Here is a 16,857-nt window from a genome sequence, read left to right as displayed (position 1 = left end):
TCAGGCTCCACACTGGGCATGGAACCTGCTTAGGATTCCCTCTCCCTCTCCTGCTGCCCCCATCCCCCACTGTCCCTCTCTGTCTCTCTCTTAATACAAACAAACCCTATAAGGTATTCGTTCATATCCCTCATCTTTACAGATGAATAAGCTAAGGAATAGGGGTAGTTTCATAACATTCCCAAGGACACACACCAAACACGTGGCCATTCCAGGACTTAAAATACCAGTGTGTTAGATCCCAAAGCCCACAGTATTTCCAGTAGCCATACAACCTCTTACTGCACACCCAGTAGAGAGTGGGGTCAAGAGAGGTATATAACAAACTAGAGAGCACTAAGTAGTTGCATGATATTGTGAATGTATTAAATGCCACTGAATTGCTCATCTAAAAATGGTAATGTTATGTTACGTGAATTTCACTTCAAAGAAAAAGAAAGAGGTACAGCTGGAGCTGGGGAAGCCTCTGGAAAGGCTGGGCAGGTCTAACAAATGACAGTGGGTCCTGCAGACCTGCAAAGCAGCACAGGGTCAGATGCAGAAGTAAACAAATAAAGGCTTCTGAGTCTGTTTTCCTACTGCCAACAAAAGGTTTGCTGACACCACTTTTCAGCATTCTCTACTCCCTATACTCCTATATCTATACTAGAAATTATTGGTTGTATAAAACCAATGGACTATTTGTAAAAGGCCTTGATCACATCATACCAAAAGAAACTGTTTAAGATACTTATAAATAGTTCCCCCAAAATTGGAGAATATTTTTAACATCCTACTATAAATGGCTACCAAGGAAAAATAAGGTACACAGAGCAGGGGAAGTTGATGAGGGATGATAATCAGTCCTTCTCCTGCTATAATCCGCAGGATCAGTGTTAGCAAGAGAACTACCACCTGAAAAGCTCAAGGGCTCTAAGAAAAACCCATCAACGCCTATGGTTCCTGAGAACTGTCAACACCAACTATAATCTCCTATAAGGACTATCCACGGTTCAAACTCTCTACCTCTGCAGGTATCAAACCTTAAAAACCAGAAGGGTTCCATCAATATCAAAACTTAAAAAAAAAAAAAAAAATCCCAGACCCAAATTTTCCAATTCAATGCAAAAAGATCAGAGAATGAGGTAGGGTGTTCACTTTAAAGCAGGCTTTTCTCATCCCAGAACTTCTGGGTACCTGTAGTGTTAAGCTATATATCAATCTTTCACTCAAAAGAATAGATGCTTTTACTTAAGCTTTTTTTTTTTTTTTCCTTTTTTTTTTTTTTCTTTTTCCACTCTGGCTGGCAGAAGTCAAAGAACAATTCATAGGACTTTTCCACACTGGTAAGAGTAACACAAAAAGAGAGGCTGATTCAAATTCATGAAATTTATCTACTAAACACTTCCAGCAAATCCTTAACAGTATATTTTCAACCCTTTCCTGGGGAAAATGAGACTATTTGTTAATATTCAAAATAAAATGGTTCAAAAACTGACATATTTTTTAAAAATTGAATTATAAAGTAAGAGTCTAAATCCTCAGAGCTACACTGAAGGATAATCTAAATTTTTACCTGTAGGCTGTGAGGCTGTTGGCTGAAGCTCCCAGATAGAACCAGTATCTGGCACCGACACAGACCTAGTTACTGAAGGAATGATGTTCTGATCAGATATTCTGCAAAAGGGAAATAAAAAAATTAACTTGTTCTTGTCGTTTGCAAAAATAAAGAGGAAAAAAATAGGTAAAGAGGAATTTTCTATGTTATTGGTACATTTTCCAGGCTATTTGGCCAGAAAACTCTTTCATTGTTTTAACTAAAATGTAACACTACCAAAACGTTTAAAAGATGAACAAAGATAAAGGCCAAGTCATCACACTTCTGGAAGCAAGGTATTAGCAAATGGTGATTTCTAGATAATAGATATACCTATGGTCTTAAAAAAAACTCAGAATATGTCAATAACAGTAAAAGAGGCAACACGTTATAATGAAAAACCCATCGACCGTAAGTCAAAAGGTCTTCGTTTAGTTCTCTCTCTGAAGTTTTCTGTGTATTATGTCAACCGAGTTCTTTAGCCTCTCGGTATCAGTTTATCCATCTATAAACTGGCACCTTATTGCCTAACCTGCTACCTCACTCAATGGGTTAGAACTCAAAAGAGAAATGTGGAAGGTTTTTGTTAAATTGGACAGTAAGGTTTTTTAAGATGGTTACTGATGCCTCTGAAGGAAATACAAGTATTGCCCTGAATGATAATCTGAAACTACAGAAATTTAAGACTTTTAGCATAATTTCCTCTTCCTCAGACTTATCTTAATGACTTTCGGGTTCTGGAAAATTTTAACTCTGTGTGGCACTGTGAATATCATTCTTGAGATCTCATGGGTGAAAAGGAGATTAAACTTCTATAATTTTTTGGTTGCTCGTTCCGTAAGAATACACTGTTTGTCCAATGTTCTCATTATTCTGTGGTACTTATTCCAAATTTATCCTCTGTGAGTAAAAAAACCAAAAATGCTTTATTGCCAGCTTAATTATTATTTTTAAAAGCTATATACTGGTTTTATACACAATAGCCACATATGTGTCATTGTGCGTATTCTGATACCAGTTCACACATTATACCAAAATTTCCTTTCTTCTCTTTAATACCCCCCCCAACACTCACACACAATGTGACACATCATGGAATAACCACCAACCTCATTTTCAGAGCCTGGAACTGTTGGAGAAGAAGTGCCAACTGTTGCTGCTGCTGCGAAGACAGGGCTGCTTTTTGTTGTTGAGCCAAAACCTGTGCATATTGTTGTCTTCAAAAAGTAAAATAAAGTGTAACCTGTCTATGCACATTTAGTACACTTCACTGAGATACTGAAAGAGAAAGGTCAGTCCACCACCCCCAAAAAACACTGTTAGAAATAGCTATCAAATAAATTTTAACAATTCTTCATAAGGATAGTTACACAGAAAATTCTCTACTTCATTAGAAAAAGAAGTGAACTTCTAAATAACATGCTCAAAGAGGAGAGCAAAAAAAAAAAAATTTACAAAATGTCAAAAACTGTCAAACTCCCTGAAAATATCAGAAAGCAAGTGAAAAATAAAACAGATTTAAACAGCTGTTTTCACATGAAGCACCTTTTGCAAAAATAAAATCACTTGAAGAAAAATTCTCAAAATTTAGGTTTCAGCTTGGAAAATTTTAGGTTAAGATTTTTTTCACTGGATACACAGTGAAAGGTAGACAAATTTTTTTCTGTAAAGAGCCAGACAGTAAATATTTTCAGCTTTGCAGGCCACATGCAATTATTCAATTCTGCCACTGCAGCGCAAAAGCAGCCACAGACAACACACCAACAAATGCGTGTGGCGGTGTTCCAATAAAACCCTGCTCACGACAACAGGGATCAAGCTGGTTTGCCAATCTTTGCACCAGGTGACAGCAAATCTTTCTTCTTCTACCAAAGGGACACATAATCTAAGTGATTCTGCCATCATTCCACACCAATGCTAACAGTATAATTTTTACTTCTTTCCTGCCCTCTCATCTATGTTTTTTCTCTGTGACATTCAAAGTTGAGCCATTTAGGAGGCATTTAATTCTTATAATGCTTGTTGTTTCTTGCTTTAGGAGCTAAAAAGAGCTTGCAAAATTATAGCTATGTGTCATTTTCTGCAAATTTCTGGTATTTAAGAAGCTAAGACCAAACTCCAAATATGTAGTGGTAACATGCCACTAGCTAGGTGACTTAAGTATCCTATGAACTTTTTGGTCTCTGCTGTAAAAGGTGAAACTTGGGATATAATATCTAAAGGCACTTAGGGGGCTCCTGGGAGGCTACTTAGTAAGTCGAGCATTAGACTCTTGGCTTCAGCTCAGGTCATGACCTTGGAGTACTGGGATCAAGCACCCCCATCGGACTCTGCACTCAGGAGTGATTCTGTTTGTCTCTCTCCCTCTGCCCCCCTGCCACTCGTGTGCACGCTCTCACAAATAAATAAAATCTTCAAAAAAATTTTTTCTTAAATAAAGGCACTTTGAATACTGCAGTGCACTCAACGGCATTACTGCTCTTACTGTATTAAGAACTGCTGGTACTGAAGGTGCTGCATCTGGTACAAGGCTGTGAGCTCCTGCTGCCTGGTCAGTCGTTCCTGGTCCAACTCTCCCTAGGAGTGAAGGGGTAGGAGAAGAAATACCACTGAACAAACTGCAAAGAGCCTAAAAGCCACTTACTACATATTACCTGAAAGCAAACTGAAATCTCAGACCTTCACCTCCCACTCTACCTTTATGCCCCAAATGTTCAACTATTACAAAAACTCTTTAAAAGCTAACCATGCCATCTAGTGGGAAAAGGTGGTGTCTGCATTATAAGAGATTCCCTATGGTGGGAAAGAGGTCCTTATTCCAGCTACTGTTCTCTCCTCCTACCCTTGAAGCTAAATGTTGTACTCCAGAGTCATTACTATAACTAAAAAATGTATTATTTCTCAATGTTAAAAATGATCTGTAAACCTGGAGAACATGCAGAAATTAGAGAAATGGGACAAAGCAGAAAGGAGTAAAATTATCTGAAGTTAATGTTATAGTAGGAATTTGACAAGGGCCCATAATGAATATAGAGAGCAGTGTAGAAGTATTTCTTGTTAAAGATGCTGAGAAATTTTACATTAACAGAATATGAAAGAGCTTTGAAAACTATAACTCTCCACCCCAAAATTAGGTGTTTATATTGCTATTAATATATCATGAGTTAGATGAGCCTGAGTGGCTCAGTCAAGTTAACTGTCTGCCTTCGGCTCAGGTCATGAACCCAGAGTCCTGGGATCGAGCCCCACATCAGGCTCTCTGCTCAGCAAGGAGCATGCTTCTCCCTCTCCCTCTGCCTACCACTCTGCCTACTTGTGCTCTCGCTCTCTTGCTCTCTCCCTCTCTGTCAAATAAATTTTAAAAATCTTTTATATATATATATATATATATATATATATACACACACACACACACACACACACACACACATATATCATGAGTTAGAAAAAATAAACTTTTTTAGTTTGTGTTTCAAATAACATAGCTGGAATTTAAATTCAGAAAAGTTAAAATTGGGAAAAAAGAATGAAATGTGAAGTGTAAGATAACAGAAATAATGAAAGCACAAGGGTGATATAGATTAAAGCAAATCATTGGTGAATATATCTTTATCATACACAGATTATGCTTTGGAATAAAACACTGGATATACAATTTCTTGGGGTGGAAATCATTTGAAATTCTGGGACATTTTTCTTTCCCATTAAATAATGGAGGATGGAAGCTACACTAGGTTAACCTAAAATTTCTACATTAAAACCTACGTTTCAAGGTATATTCATCATCAAGGTGAACTCTCTTCTTATCAGTGCTATTCAGGGCAACAGAAATAACAGCTGACAGAAGCAGAGCTTGCCATGGTTCTTCTTCTAACTGAGGCTCAGCCCCTATAACTAGAAGTCAGGAAATGGGCTACAGCAAACATGCCAAGTTCCAAGGGATGAACTTTCAGCTCTGAAACATGCATGATAACTCATCCCAATTTCAGAAAAGGGAAATAAAGCTCAAACTTGGTATGTAAGTTAAATGTTTACACAATAATGCACAATTATTTTTTCTTTGGATTTAAAACAGAAATGTCAGGGAGATAATTCCCCTCACCTAGGAATCATCACTGTTCTCCAAATTATAGGAGGTTGCAACCCATCAGTGGATTGTAACATCAATTACTGGGTCAAGATCAACATTTATATGGAAAGGAAGGAAGGGAGGGAAGAAAATATGTGCATGGCACAAAATGTCTTGTGAAACTTGTTTCACAAATATACACATACAGTTATGAATGTACAGAATAGGGATGTAAAATACTTTTTTTTACTATGGGCTCTGGCCAAACAAGTTTGATGGCCGCTGTTCTCACCTATGAACCCCTATGACCATAGAGTTTGTGTCCTATTTACCTTCACCTCATAAGAACCTACCAAAAGGCCTAGCACAGGCCCTAACTATGTAGCTGATGAGTAAATCAATGGTGATTGTTACTGCAGTGACCCAGTGTTCACGCTAATGGTGTATGACTATGGCCACTTCTGACTATGGCAGCCACCCAACACTCCAACCTGGAAAAGGAAAAGGCAGGCACAGATACAAAGCCCTCCAAAAGGAAGAGGCCCAGAGGCAGCTGCAGAGGAGTAAGATTTCCCCTTCAAAGGTATTCCAGTGCCAGTATACAAGGGAGGTTACATTATGATCCAATTTTTAGTTAAAATACCAGTAACTTATATTAAAAAAAAAAAAAGAAAAAAGTGTCCAATTCAAAGTATTCTAAAGCACTAGAATTTTTTATTAGCAACATTCATTTGCTTTAAGGTAAACCTAAAATTTAGAAACTTCATGAGTCAGAAAGCAAGAGGCAAACAGAAGTAAGGGATGGGGAGGAGAGGAGAATGTGCATTCTAATTAGAGGCAAAAAGGAATTCTAAAAAGTCAACTGAATTGAAGCACAGTAGATAAAAAGGTAAAAGCTCTGAAGTGAGCTTAGAAAAATAAGAAACCAGAACATGTAGGACCTGGTAGGCAAGACAGGATAAGATGTTTTTTATTCTGTACCTGCTGGAAAGCTACTGAAGGATTTTGTTTCTTTAGAATTTGGGGGTGGGGGGTGGGGAGGTAGGGGGAGTGGAGGTGAACCCAGGTATTTGAGTTTTGAAAAGATCGTTATAGCTAGGTATGCAGTCTCCAACTCAGACTGCCCATTGCCCTTTCAATTATTCTCAAAAAGTGCAGTTTCTTCCTCATTAGATGCAACATCTGGGTTGTGTTTACAAAGAGAAGCAAGGGTTTCTGCATCTAGTATGTGTTCTGGGTGAGTTGTAAGGTACTTACCATATGAGGAGGGGGAGCTGGACCGGGAGAGAAGGGAACCCTTCCCCACATTTTCATGATATCACCAAGGGGTTGGAAGCTTTCATCACATGCTCTCTTCACCAATAAAGACATAGTAAAATAGCCCGCCTGAAACCATTCCGCCATCTCCTGATTATTGAAGGGACCTATAATAGCACCAATTAAACAGAAGGGCAATAAAAATCCTTTCAGACTGAAAAGGAAAAAAATATTTCCTGAATCTGATTCTTTTCCAGAGGTACAACTTGTTTCAGGTGACACCTGTCAAATATTTTGTACGATATTTTAATTTAATCCATCCCCAAAGATAGTAAATAGGCTTCTAACTAATAAAACACAACAGAAATGATTTTGAAATAAGACTTCTGTCTATACAACCCAAATTTTCTGTGGGGCTTTAATTATTTTAAGGAGTGTAACTGTCTCCATCTCACTCAATCTCTACAAATTCATTTGTCAGAAAGTATAATAAAACTGAAAAGAGTATTTTGTTACACTTTGCATCACTAAGGCATAAAGAATATGAACATGTAAGGCTAAATACGTTTTCCTCTAATCTTCCTTTTCTGCCAATTATTAAAGGTTAGCAAAGTATAAATTATAATCTATTAAATTAAGATAACTTACAATTGATTTACCCAGCTATGACTAAATCTGGCCAGGGGCGGGGGCGTGACGACTTTCTCTAGATGTTTTTACAATTAAAAATCAAATATTTTATACATAAAATTAACCAATGCACTCTGATCCATAACTATTACTTCATTCATCCAGCAAAAATTTACTGAACACCAATTTTATGGGTCTAGGTATGGGGATATAATAGTAAATAAAACAAATCCCTAGAACATCCAATTCTGGGATGATGGGAGTAGCTGTCCTTGTCTCTGCTCCTCCTGCTAAAGCCAACAAAAAACCCTACACGTTATATACAAAAGATGACTGACAAGTAGAGAGAAGGCAGACTGGCTAGAGCCTTGGGACCTGAGGAACCACATGGTGATGAATTCCCTGACTTTTCATTATCCCAGATTTGGAGCGGAAGAAGCCAGTAATAAAAAAACATGACCCAATATATACAACAATTATATGCTATCTACAAGAAAGTCATTTCAAATATAATATAGACAGATTGAAAATAAAAGGATAGAAAAAGATGTATCATGCAAGCATTAAAAAAAAAAAAAGAGGTTGGAGTGGCTATATTAGTATTTGATAAAGTAGATTTCAGAGCAAAGAAAATTACCAGAGACAGAGAGGGATATTATATATCAATAAAGGGTCAATCCACCAAGAAGACCAAGAAGACATAGCAACTGTAAAAGTGTATGCACCAAACAAAGCTGCAAAATATGTGAAGCAAAATCTAACAAAACTGAAAAGACAGAGAAATCCCCAATTACAGCTAAAGTCTTCAACACCATTCTCATGACAACTGACAGAACTAGAGAGAAAACCAACAAGATTATAGAGCTCAACAAAACCATCAATCAACAAGGTCCAATTGATATTTATATAATGCTCCAAAGACAGCAAAATACATACTCTTTTCAAGTACCCACAGAACAATATAGCAAAAAGAACTACACTCTGGGCCATAAATAAGTCTCAATAAATTAAGAACTGAAATTATATATGGTATGTTTTTCAACCACAATAAAATCAAGCCAGAAATTATTAACAGAAAGATAACAGGAAAATCTCCAAACACTTGGAAACTAAACACCACACTTCCAAACTACCCGCGAGTAAAAGTGGAACTCTCTTGGGGGCCTGGCTGGCTCAGTCAGAAGAGCATACAACTCTTGACATCAGGATCGTGAGTTCGAGCCCCAGTTGGGTGTAGAGATTATTTAAGTAAATGTATTTTTTTCAAAAGTGGAGATCTCAATAAGAATAAAAAAAAAAAAATACGTTGACCTGGGGATGCCTGGGTGGCTCAGTCAGTTAAGCACCCAACTCTTAATTTTGGCTCAGGTCATGATCTCAGGGTTGTGAGATCAAGCCCCGAGTCAGGATCACATGCTGTATGTGAAGCCTATTAAGATTCTCTCTACCTCTCCCTCTGCAACCCCCTCACCTCTCTCTCTCTCTTTAAAAATAAAAGGGGGGGGGGCTTGGTGGCTCAGTCCTTTAAGCGGCTGCCTTAGGCTCAGGTCATGATCCCAGGATTCTGGGATCAAGCCCCGCCTTGGGCTCCTGCTCAGTGGGGAGCCTGCTTCTCTCTCTGCCTGCTGCTCCCCCTGCTTGTGTGTGCTCTAATAAATAAATAAAATCTCTTTAAAAAAATGCACTCAACTAAATGAAAATGAAAACACATGTATCAAAATTTGTGGTACACAGTTAAAGAAGTGCTGAAAGAGAAATTTATGGCATTAAATGCTTAAATTAGAAAAGTCTCAAATCAATACTATAAGCACCCACCTCAAGACCCTAGAAGAAAAGCAAAATAAACCCTAAGAAGGAAAGAAATCAGAGAACTCAATGAAACTGAAAACAAAAAACATTAGTGAAATCAATGAAACAAAGCTGATTCTTTGAAGAGATCAATAAAATCAATAAATCTGTAAAAAGACTGACAACAACAACAGAGAAATGAACAAATTACCATCACCAGGAATAAAACAGGGGCTATTACTATAGAACATGCAAACATCAAAAAGAGAATAAGGGAATATTCTAAATAACTCTACCCACACAGATTTGACATCTTAGATGAATTCATCAAAAAAACACAAACTATCAAATCAACCCATATTAAATCAATAATTTAAATAGTCCTATCCCTAAATAGTCTAACTACTAGGGATACTGAATTGGTAATTTTTAAATTCTAAAAAAAATGGGGCATCTGGCTGACTCAGTGGGTGGAGTATGTGACTCTCAATCTCAAGGTCATGAGTTCAAGTCTGGCCCATGTTGGGCATAGAGCCTACTCTTTAAAAAATCCCAAAAAAAGAAGTCCCCAGATGGTTTCACTAGAGAAGTCTACAAAACATTTAAAGAAGAATTAACACCAATTCTAAACAATCTTCCAGAAAATAGGAGAGGGAATAAGTCCCAGTTCATTTCATGAAGCTAATTATTACCCTGATACTAAAATCAGACAATGAGGATACAAAAAAAAAAAAAAAAACTACAGAACAACATCCCTCATGAACAGAGACACAAAAATCCTTAACTGAACATAACCAAATACGATCCAGCAATATATAAAAACAGTTATACCAAGTGGGGTTTACTTCAAGGATGCAAAGCTGGTTCAATATTCAAAATGCAATCAATTTAATTCACCATATTAAAATTGCTAAAGAAGAAAAATCACAGGATCGTATCAACAGATGCAGAAAAAAGAATCTGACAAAATCTAATACCCAATCAAACCTTCAAAATATAAGGTACTTCCTCAACTTCATAAAGAGCATCTATAAAAAGCCAGCAGCTAACATTATACTTATTTGTTAAAGACTGAATGTGTTCCCCTTAAGATAGGAATGAGGAAAAACAAAGCAAGTATGTCTGCTCCCACCCATCACATTCAACACAGTGTTGGAATACATAATAAGGCAACGAAGAAATAAAAGGCATAGACTGGAAATGAAAAAATAAAACTGTTCCTATTTACAGATGACAATAATGTCTACAAAGAAAATCCTATGGAATCTAACGACAACAACAACAAACTCCTAAAACTAATAAATGAGCTCAGCAAGGTCACAGACTAAAGACAAACATCCAAAATTCAATTCTATATAGTAACAACAAACACAAAGACACTGAAATAAAATTTACAATTACTCAAAAAAAAAATAAAGTAGATGCAAATCTAATAAAGCATGTATAGAATTTATGCTGAAAACTACACAAGTTCATAGACTGGAAGACTCAACATGGGAAAGATGTCAATTCTCTTCAAAATGATACAGAGGTTTAACATAGTTTCTATTAAAATCTCAGCAAGATACTTAAATATAAATTTTCAAATACATTTATATGGTAAATATAGACAAGATTATTCTAAAATTTATATGGAAAGGCAAAGGAAATAGAAAAGCTAAAAACTGTTTTGATAAAAATAAACTGGGAGGGGAAAAAAAACGGGAGGAACCAGTTTACCCAATTTCAAGTCATATTATATAGCTACAGTAATCAAGACTGATATTGGTGGAAAGACAGACACACAGATCAATGGAATAAAGAACACAGAAACAGACCAACATAAACATGCCCAACTGAATTTTGACAAAGGTACAAAAGCAATTCAAAAGAGGAAAGACGGCTTTTCAACAAAAGGTTCCAGAGCAACCGGACATCTATCAGCAAAAAAATAAACTTTGATCTAAGTCCCAATCATTATACAAAAATTAATCCAAAATAGATCACAGAGTTGGGGCTCTTGGGTGGCACAGTCAGTTGAGCAACTGACTCTTGGTTTTGGTTCAGGTATGATCTTGGGGTTGTGGGATCAAGTCCCACATCGGGTTCCCTGCTCAGTGTGGAGTCTGCTTGAGACTCTCTCTCCCTCTGTCCCTCCCCAAACACGCTCTCTCTAAACAAAATAATAAATATTATATAAATTAATATTTTAAAAAAAGGATCACAGACTAAAATGTAAAACAAAAAACTATAAACTATTTCGGAAAGGAAATTTTGGGACCTGAAGCTAGGAAGAGTTCTTCTGTCTCAGACTTAATACCAAAAACACAATCCATAAAAGGGAAAAACTGATCAATGGGACTTCATAAGTATTTAAAACTTTTGATCTGTGAAAGACTCTGTTAAAGAGGATAAAAAGATACAGACTGGGAGAAAATATTTGCAAACCACATATCTAATAAAGGATTAGGCTCTATATATATAAAGAAATCACAAAACTCAAAGGTAAAAAAAGCAAACAATAATCAGAACATGGGTAAAAAACATGAAGATATCATTTACTTAAGAGAATAAACAGCCAATAAACACATTAAAAGATGTTCAACATCTTTAGCCATTAGGGAAATGCAAACCAAAAACTACAATGAGGTAGATCACTACACATGTCAAATGGCTAAAATAAAACATAGCAACAACATCAAATACTGTCAAGAATATGAAGAAACCAAACACTCAGAGATTGCTGCAGGAATACAAAATGGTACAGCCCTCTGGAAAACAGTTTGGCAGTTTCTTAAAAAAACGTGTCATTACCATACGATCTAGCAATTGCACTCCCAGACATTTATATCTCAAGAGGAATGAAGAGTTGTGTTAACACAAAAGCCTACCCATAAACATTTAACAGCTTTACTATAATACACAAAAACAGGGGGCGCCTGGGTGGCCCAGTCAGTTAAGCGTGCAAGTCTTGATTTCAGCTCAAGTCATGATCTCAAGGTTGAGATGGAGTCCCACATCGGGCTCTGAGCTCAGTGGAGAGTCTGCTTGAGATTCTCCCCTAATCTCTCTCTCTCTCCCTCTGCCCCTTCCCCACTGCACACACTCTCTCTCTAAAATAAATAAATCTTTTAAAAAATAATAATAATTGCCAAAAATGGGAACAACCCAGATACCCTTCATGGATGAATGGTTAAATTATGATATATTGATATCATTGATGTACTTCTCAGTTAAAACAAAAACAAACAAAACCACCTACTGATATATGTAACAACCTGTATCAATCCCCTGAGAATTATTCTGAGTGGGGGGAAAAAATTTTCCATTTGATGGAAATGGATTCCATTTATGTAACATTCTTGAAATGACAAACCATAGAAATGGGGACTAGATTAGTGGTTGCCAAGTGTTAAGGAGTAGGTATGGATGGGAAGGAAATGCATGTGGCTATCCAAGGGCAACATGAGATGGAAATGTTCTGAATCTCGACTATATCAAAGTCAATATCCCGGATGGATATTGTAGTACAGTTTTGCATGAGATTACCAGTGTGGGAAACTGGGTAAGGAATACATAAAATCGAGTGCCTGGGTGGCTCAGTTGGTTAAGCATGTGCCTTCGGCTCAGGTCATGATCACGGGGTCCTGGGATCGAGCCCCACATCAGGCTCCTGCTTCTCGGGGAGCCTGCTTCTCTCTCTCCCTCTGCCTGCCACTCCCCTTGCTTGTGCTCTCTCTCTGTGTCAAGTAAATAAATAAAATCTTTAAAAAAAAAAAAAAGGGAATACATAAAATCTCTATTATTTCTTACAACTGCATGTGAAGCTACAATTATCTCAAAGTAATTTTAATTAAAACACACATCCATGTGTTTTAATTAAAACAGAGTCCTCAACTTGGAAGCACACTCTGCCTCTCCAGTTGCAATCCCTAAAACATCGAATAATGTTCTTGATTTTGATTGTTTTACCAAAAACAAAACAAACAAACTAAAAAACCCACACACACACAGTCCCTGATCCCATACACCTTACATTCTATAGGGATATAAACAGATCATGAACAAGTATATACAGAGCCAGGCAGTAATAGATGCTATAAAGGAGAATAAAGGGAAAGGGTAAGGGGACTGAGCATGGAAAAGGAGTTAGTTTGCTGGAAAGAGGTCACAGGGTGTACCTGGTAAAACACTATCATGAAACTGACAATAATATAGTCAACCAATTTCAGGTTATAAACAAAGATTTCAAAAGCAGAAATGAAGAATCAACAAATGTCTTTTATAGCATTCTCTCTACATTCTAACTTGTGCACCACACAAATCTTTTAAGGAATTAACTTATAACATGGTATGATCCTTCCTCCCACATTTTTAACAAGTCTTTATCATTTATGGTATCAACTCCACTTCAGCAAAACATTCAAGTAAGGTCTTCCAAGACTGCTGCCATCACCTCTCTTTGGGAGGGAAACTGAAGTACAAAGAAGATAAAGAATTCACCTGCCCAGTTAACCAGCTGGGTAGTGAGAACTGAAAGGGTCTTGAGCATTTTGTTTACATCCCTATCATATTAGTAATCACATTCCACCTTGTATTCAAATGATTTTCATTGGACTGCCCTCCCCCCCACTGAAATTGTAAAGTGCTATGGGAAGAACCTGTAAAAATGCCTTCTATATATATTGATATCTATATATAAAGAAAAACTGTAAAAATGGACTGTTTTCTACTATTATGCAAATTAACACTAAATAATGACCATCTTACAGAATCTGGAGGTAATGGCTTCAAGTAGAATGGAATAAGGTACCTTGAATTTCTCCCTGAGGATCTTTGTAATACCACTTCTGCATTGCTTCGTGCATCAAAGGAATTGAGACTCCCTTAGCTCTGTGCTCTTGCAGTTTAGATGCCAGTCTCTCATCATCTAGTGCACTGTCTTGGAGATAAGCAACCATCTTCTCAGCTTGCTAATGGGGCGGGGGGGGGGGGGGTTGAGGAAAATGATCCCAAATTAATACTTAAACACGTAATAAAAATGCCTACCTTTTTGGAATGACTTGACTTGTGAAAGGTATTACTGTGCAAGAAACACGGCAGGCAACCATTTACTTCTTCCAACAAGGTTCATATAATATGTACTGTCCCCATTTTATGGAGGGGGAAACTAAGGCCCAGAGAGATCAAATCTTGCTCAAAGTCTCGAAATTATTAAGCAAACCAAGCTGAGATTAAAACACAAACTGGTATGGATGAAAGCCCAGGCTTCTAATCAACACACTAATAAGATTACTTTTTAAACTAATAATCCATTGGTCAATCCTGAAGCATATCAACTAAACCTGTAAAAACATGGGTATTAATACAACAGACTCAATTAATACAATTACAAATAAAATCTTTTACAAGTTTTACTAAGACACTGTCCTCCTTTCTTCCTCTCAAGCATTTCCTGCCACCAAAAACTACCCCACCCTGAAAGAGCAATTCTTCTACAGAAAGCAAGCTATCATTTACCTTACATATAACAAAGGTATAGCTAATCTTAGGAAATCTAGAGACATAAATAAAATGTTAATACCCTGAGTTTAACTATTTTCCCAGTTACACTTCAGGCAAAAAATACAGAAGACGCTGTGCCCATCCACAGCTGCTTGTATTTGCCATTTTTGGCATTCCATTAATTTCCAAAAAGAAAAAAGAAAAGCAAACAGCTAAGGGCAACCTCAGAAGAGAAAAAAATAACCTGACACAATGACTACTACATAGCAGAAACTTATAAGCATGAAATGATTTGAAAGACAATTACTCATACAAAAAAATACTAGATTTACAAACAACTTTTCCAGTACATAAAATCTAGCGCACAAAGTTCCATTTCTGAATATTCCTTTAATGCTTCCAAATTTTACGGTAGTTTGGGAAAAGAAGGATTACATGATTTTTACCTGTTCCAAATGTTTGAGACCCTCTTCATCATCTGGCTCTGTGGAAACACTGCCCATCCCAGGAGCACCTACGACCGGCGTTTCAACTGGCCGGAGGGCAGGACTAGGATTGGGAACAGGCGGTGGAAGTATGAGAAGAGGAGAGGCTGTATCTGAAGGAATCTGTGACAGCGGCTGCTGGACATCAGAAACCATTTCTGAAGGAAAAAAACAGAGAAAGATGAAAACCCTTTAAACTAGACAGACTCTTATGAAGAATGTTATCATCAAGTTGGGCCGCTCACTATATGGGCTCAACAGAAATGTGAATGTGTCAGGAACACTGCAGCTACTTCTTATGGAGAAGTGTAGGATTTCTCCCTACAATGACAGAAGTACTTCTACAGAATGACACAATGTAAGAATTAAGAGGTGTCCAGAAGGTCCTTCTACAGTGCTTGCCTGTGTCACTAGAGCATCTGCCCATACATCTCCCTCTTGAAAGCAAACAATCAGTCTAATCCCTTCTTTATAACATGTCTCCATGTAGCAGACCATTAGCAAAGCACTGCAAATCTTCTCGAAAATATCGTAACTCATCATCAAAACTTTAAAATATCTGCAATTATCTTGAATAAATACCTATTTCAGGTGATAATTACTATAATTCAATACATTACAGTCGTTAGGATAATGAAGAGCATTTGGGAGTCTACCTGGACAGTGCAGGAAGTTCTTCTCAGTAAGAACACAGACTGCAAAGAGGGTCTGTGTTCCCTATTTCTAGTCTCTCAGTATGCGGGCTCTTTAGAAGGGAAAGGGGATGGGAGTAATTAGATACAAATGCAGTTTCCCCTTTGAAACCTTGTTTGTTCAATTACAGACAGCTTCTCCAAATTCCTGTTCCTCTCAGTAACTCTTTCCTTTCTTTGCCAAACTTTTTAAAAGAACAGTTGATACACCACCACCTGCTACACTGTGACTTCCACTTCCACCCTCCAATACAGCTTCTCTCCCAAAGAGAAGCAGTGACTCAAAGTCCCCAAATCCAATGGCTTCTCCTAGTCCTCTTCATCTGACCTCAGCAGCCCAATCCTAAACTGAAACCTTCTCCCTTCCTTTTTGTCCCTCTGCTCTAGGCCACTCTTGCCTCTGAAGATTTTCTCTGGCTACTCTTTTTTTTTTTTTTTTTTTAAGATTTTATTTATTTATTTGACACAGACAGCCAGCAAGAGAGGGACACAAGCAGGGGGAGTGGGAGAGGAAGAAGCAGGCTCATAGCGGAGGAGCCTGATGTGGGGCTTGATCCCACAACGCCGGGATCACGCCCTGAGCCGAAGGCAGACACTTAACCGCTGTGCCACCCAGGCGCCCCTTCTCTGGCTACTCTTAACCTACCCTCTAAAAATAGGAATTTTGCCCTAGATAACTAATATACATATGCTTTATCTCCCTTACAGATTATCAATCTGGAGTTTTAATCTTCAACGCACATCTATGAAGCTTTCTCAAAATACACATGTCTGGACTCCATCCTAAAATCTCCTAGAATAAGGTCCCACGCATCTACATTCAAGAGAATGAAACACAAGTAATTTGAGGGCACATCATAATTGAAAAATGACTAC

The 16,857-nt window shown here is 37.4% G+C and overlaps 1 protein-coding gene across 6 annotated transcripts in view; it reads right to left on the bottom strand.

Annotated features, from left to right (window-relative positions):
* GIGYF2 (GRB10 interacting GYF protein 2) overlaps positions 1 to 16,857 on the bottom strand; it is a 145,914-nt gene that overhangs the window by 41,753 nt on the left and 87,304 nt on the right. For all 6 annotated transcript variants that reach the window (XM_045794109.2, XM_045794111.2, XM_045794112.2 and 3 more), the window contains 6 exons: positions 15,251 to 15,447; positions 14,113 to 14,272; positions 6,903 to 7,069; positions 4,062 to 4,153; positions 2,686 to 2,793; positions 1,556 to 1,656 (listed from right to left, as the gene is read on the bottom strand). In XM_045794109.2, the coding sequence (XP_045650065.1) occupies positions 1,556 to 1,656; positions 2,686 to 2,793; positions 4,062 to 4,153; positions 6,903 to 7,069; positions 14,113 to 14,272; positions 15,251 to 15,447 (825 nt within the window). The remainder of the gene's footprint in view (positions 1 to 1,555; positions 1,657 to 2,685; positions 2,794 to 4,061; positions 4,154 to 6,902; positions 7,070 to 14,112; positions 14,273 to 15,250; positions 15,448 to 16,857) is intronic.

The sequence above is a fragment of the Ursus americanus genome, chromosome 1, assembly GCF_024610735.1.
Source record: "Ursus americanus isolate L20-20 chromosome 1, mUrsAme1.1.p, whole genome shotgun sequence".
NCBI classification, from domain to species: Eukaryota; Metazoa; Chordata; class Mammalia; order Carnivora; family Ursidae; genus Ursus; species Ursus americanus.
This window is presented reverse-complemented; position numbering and strand designations above follow the sequence as displayed.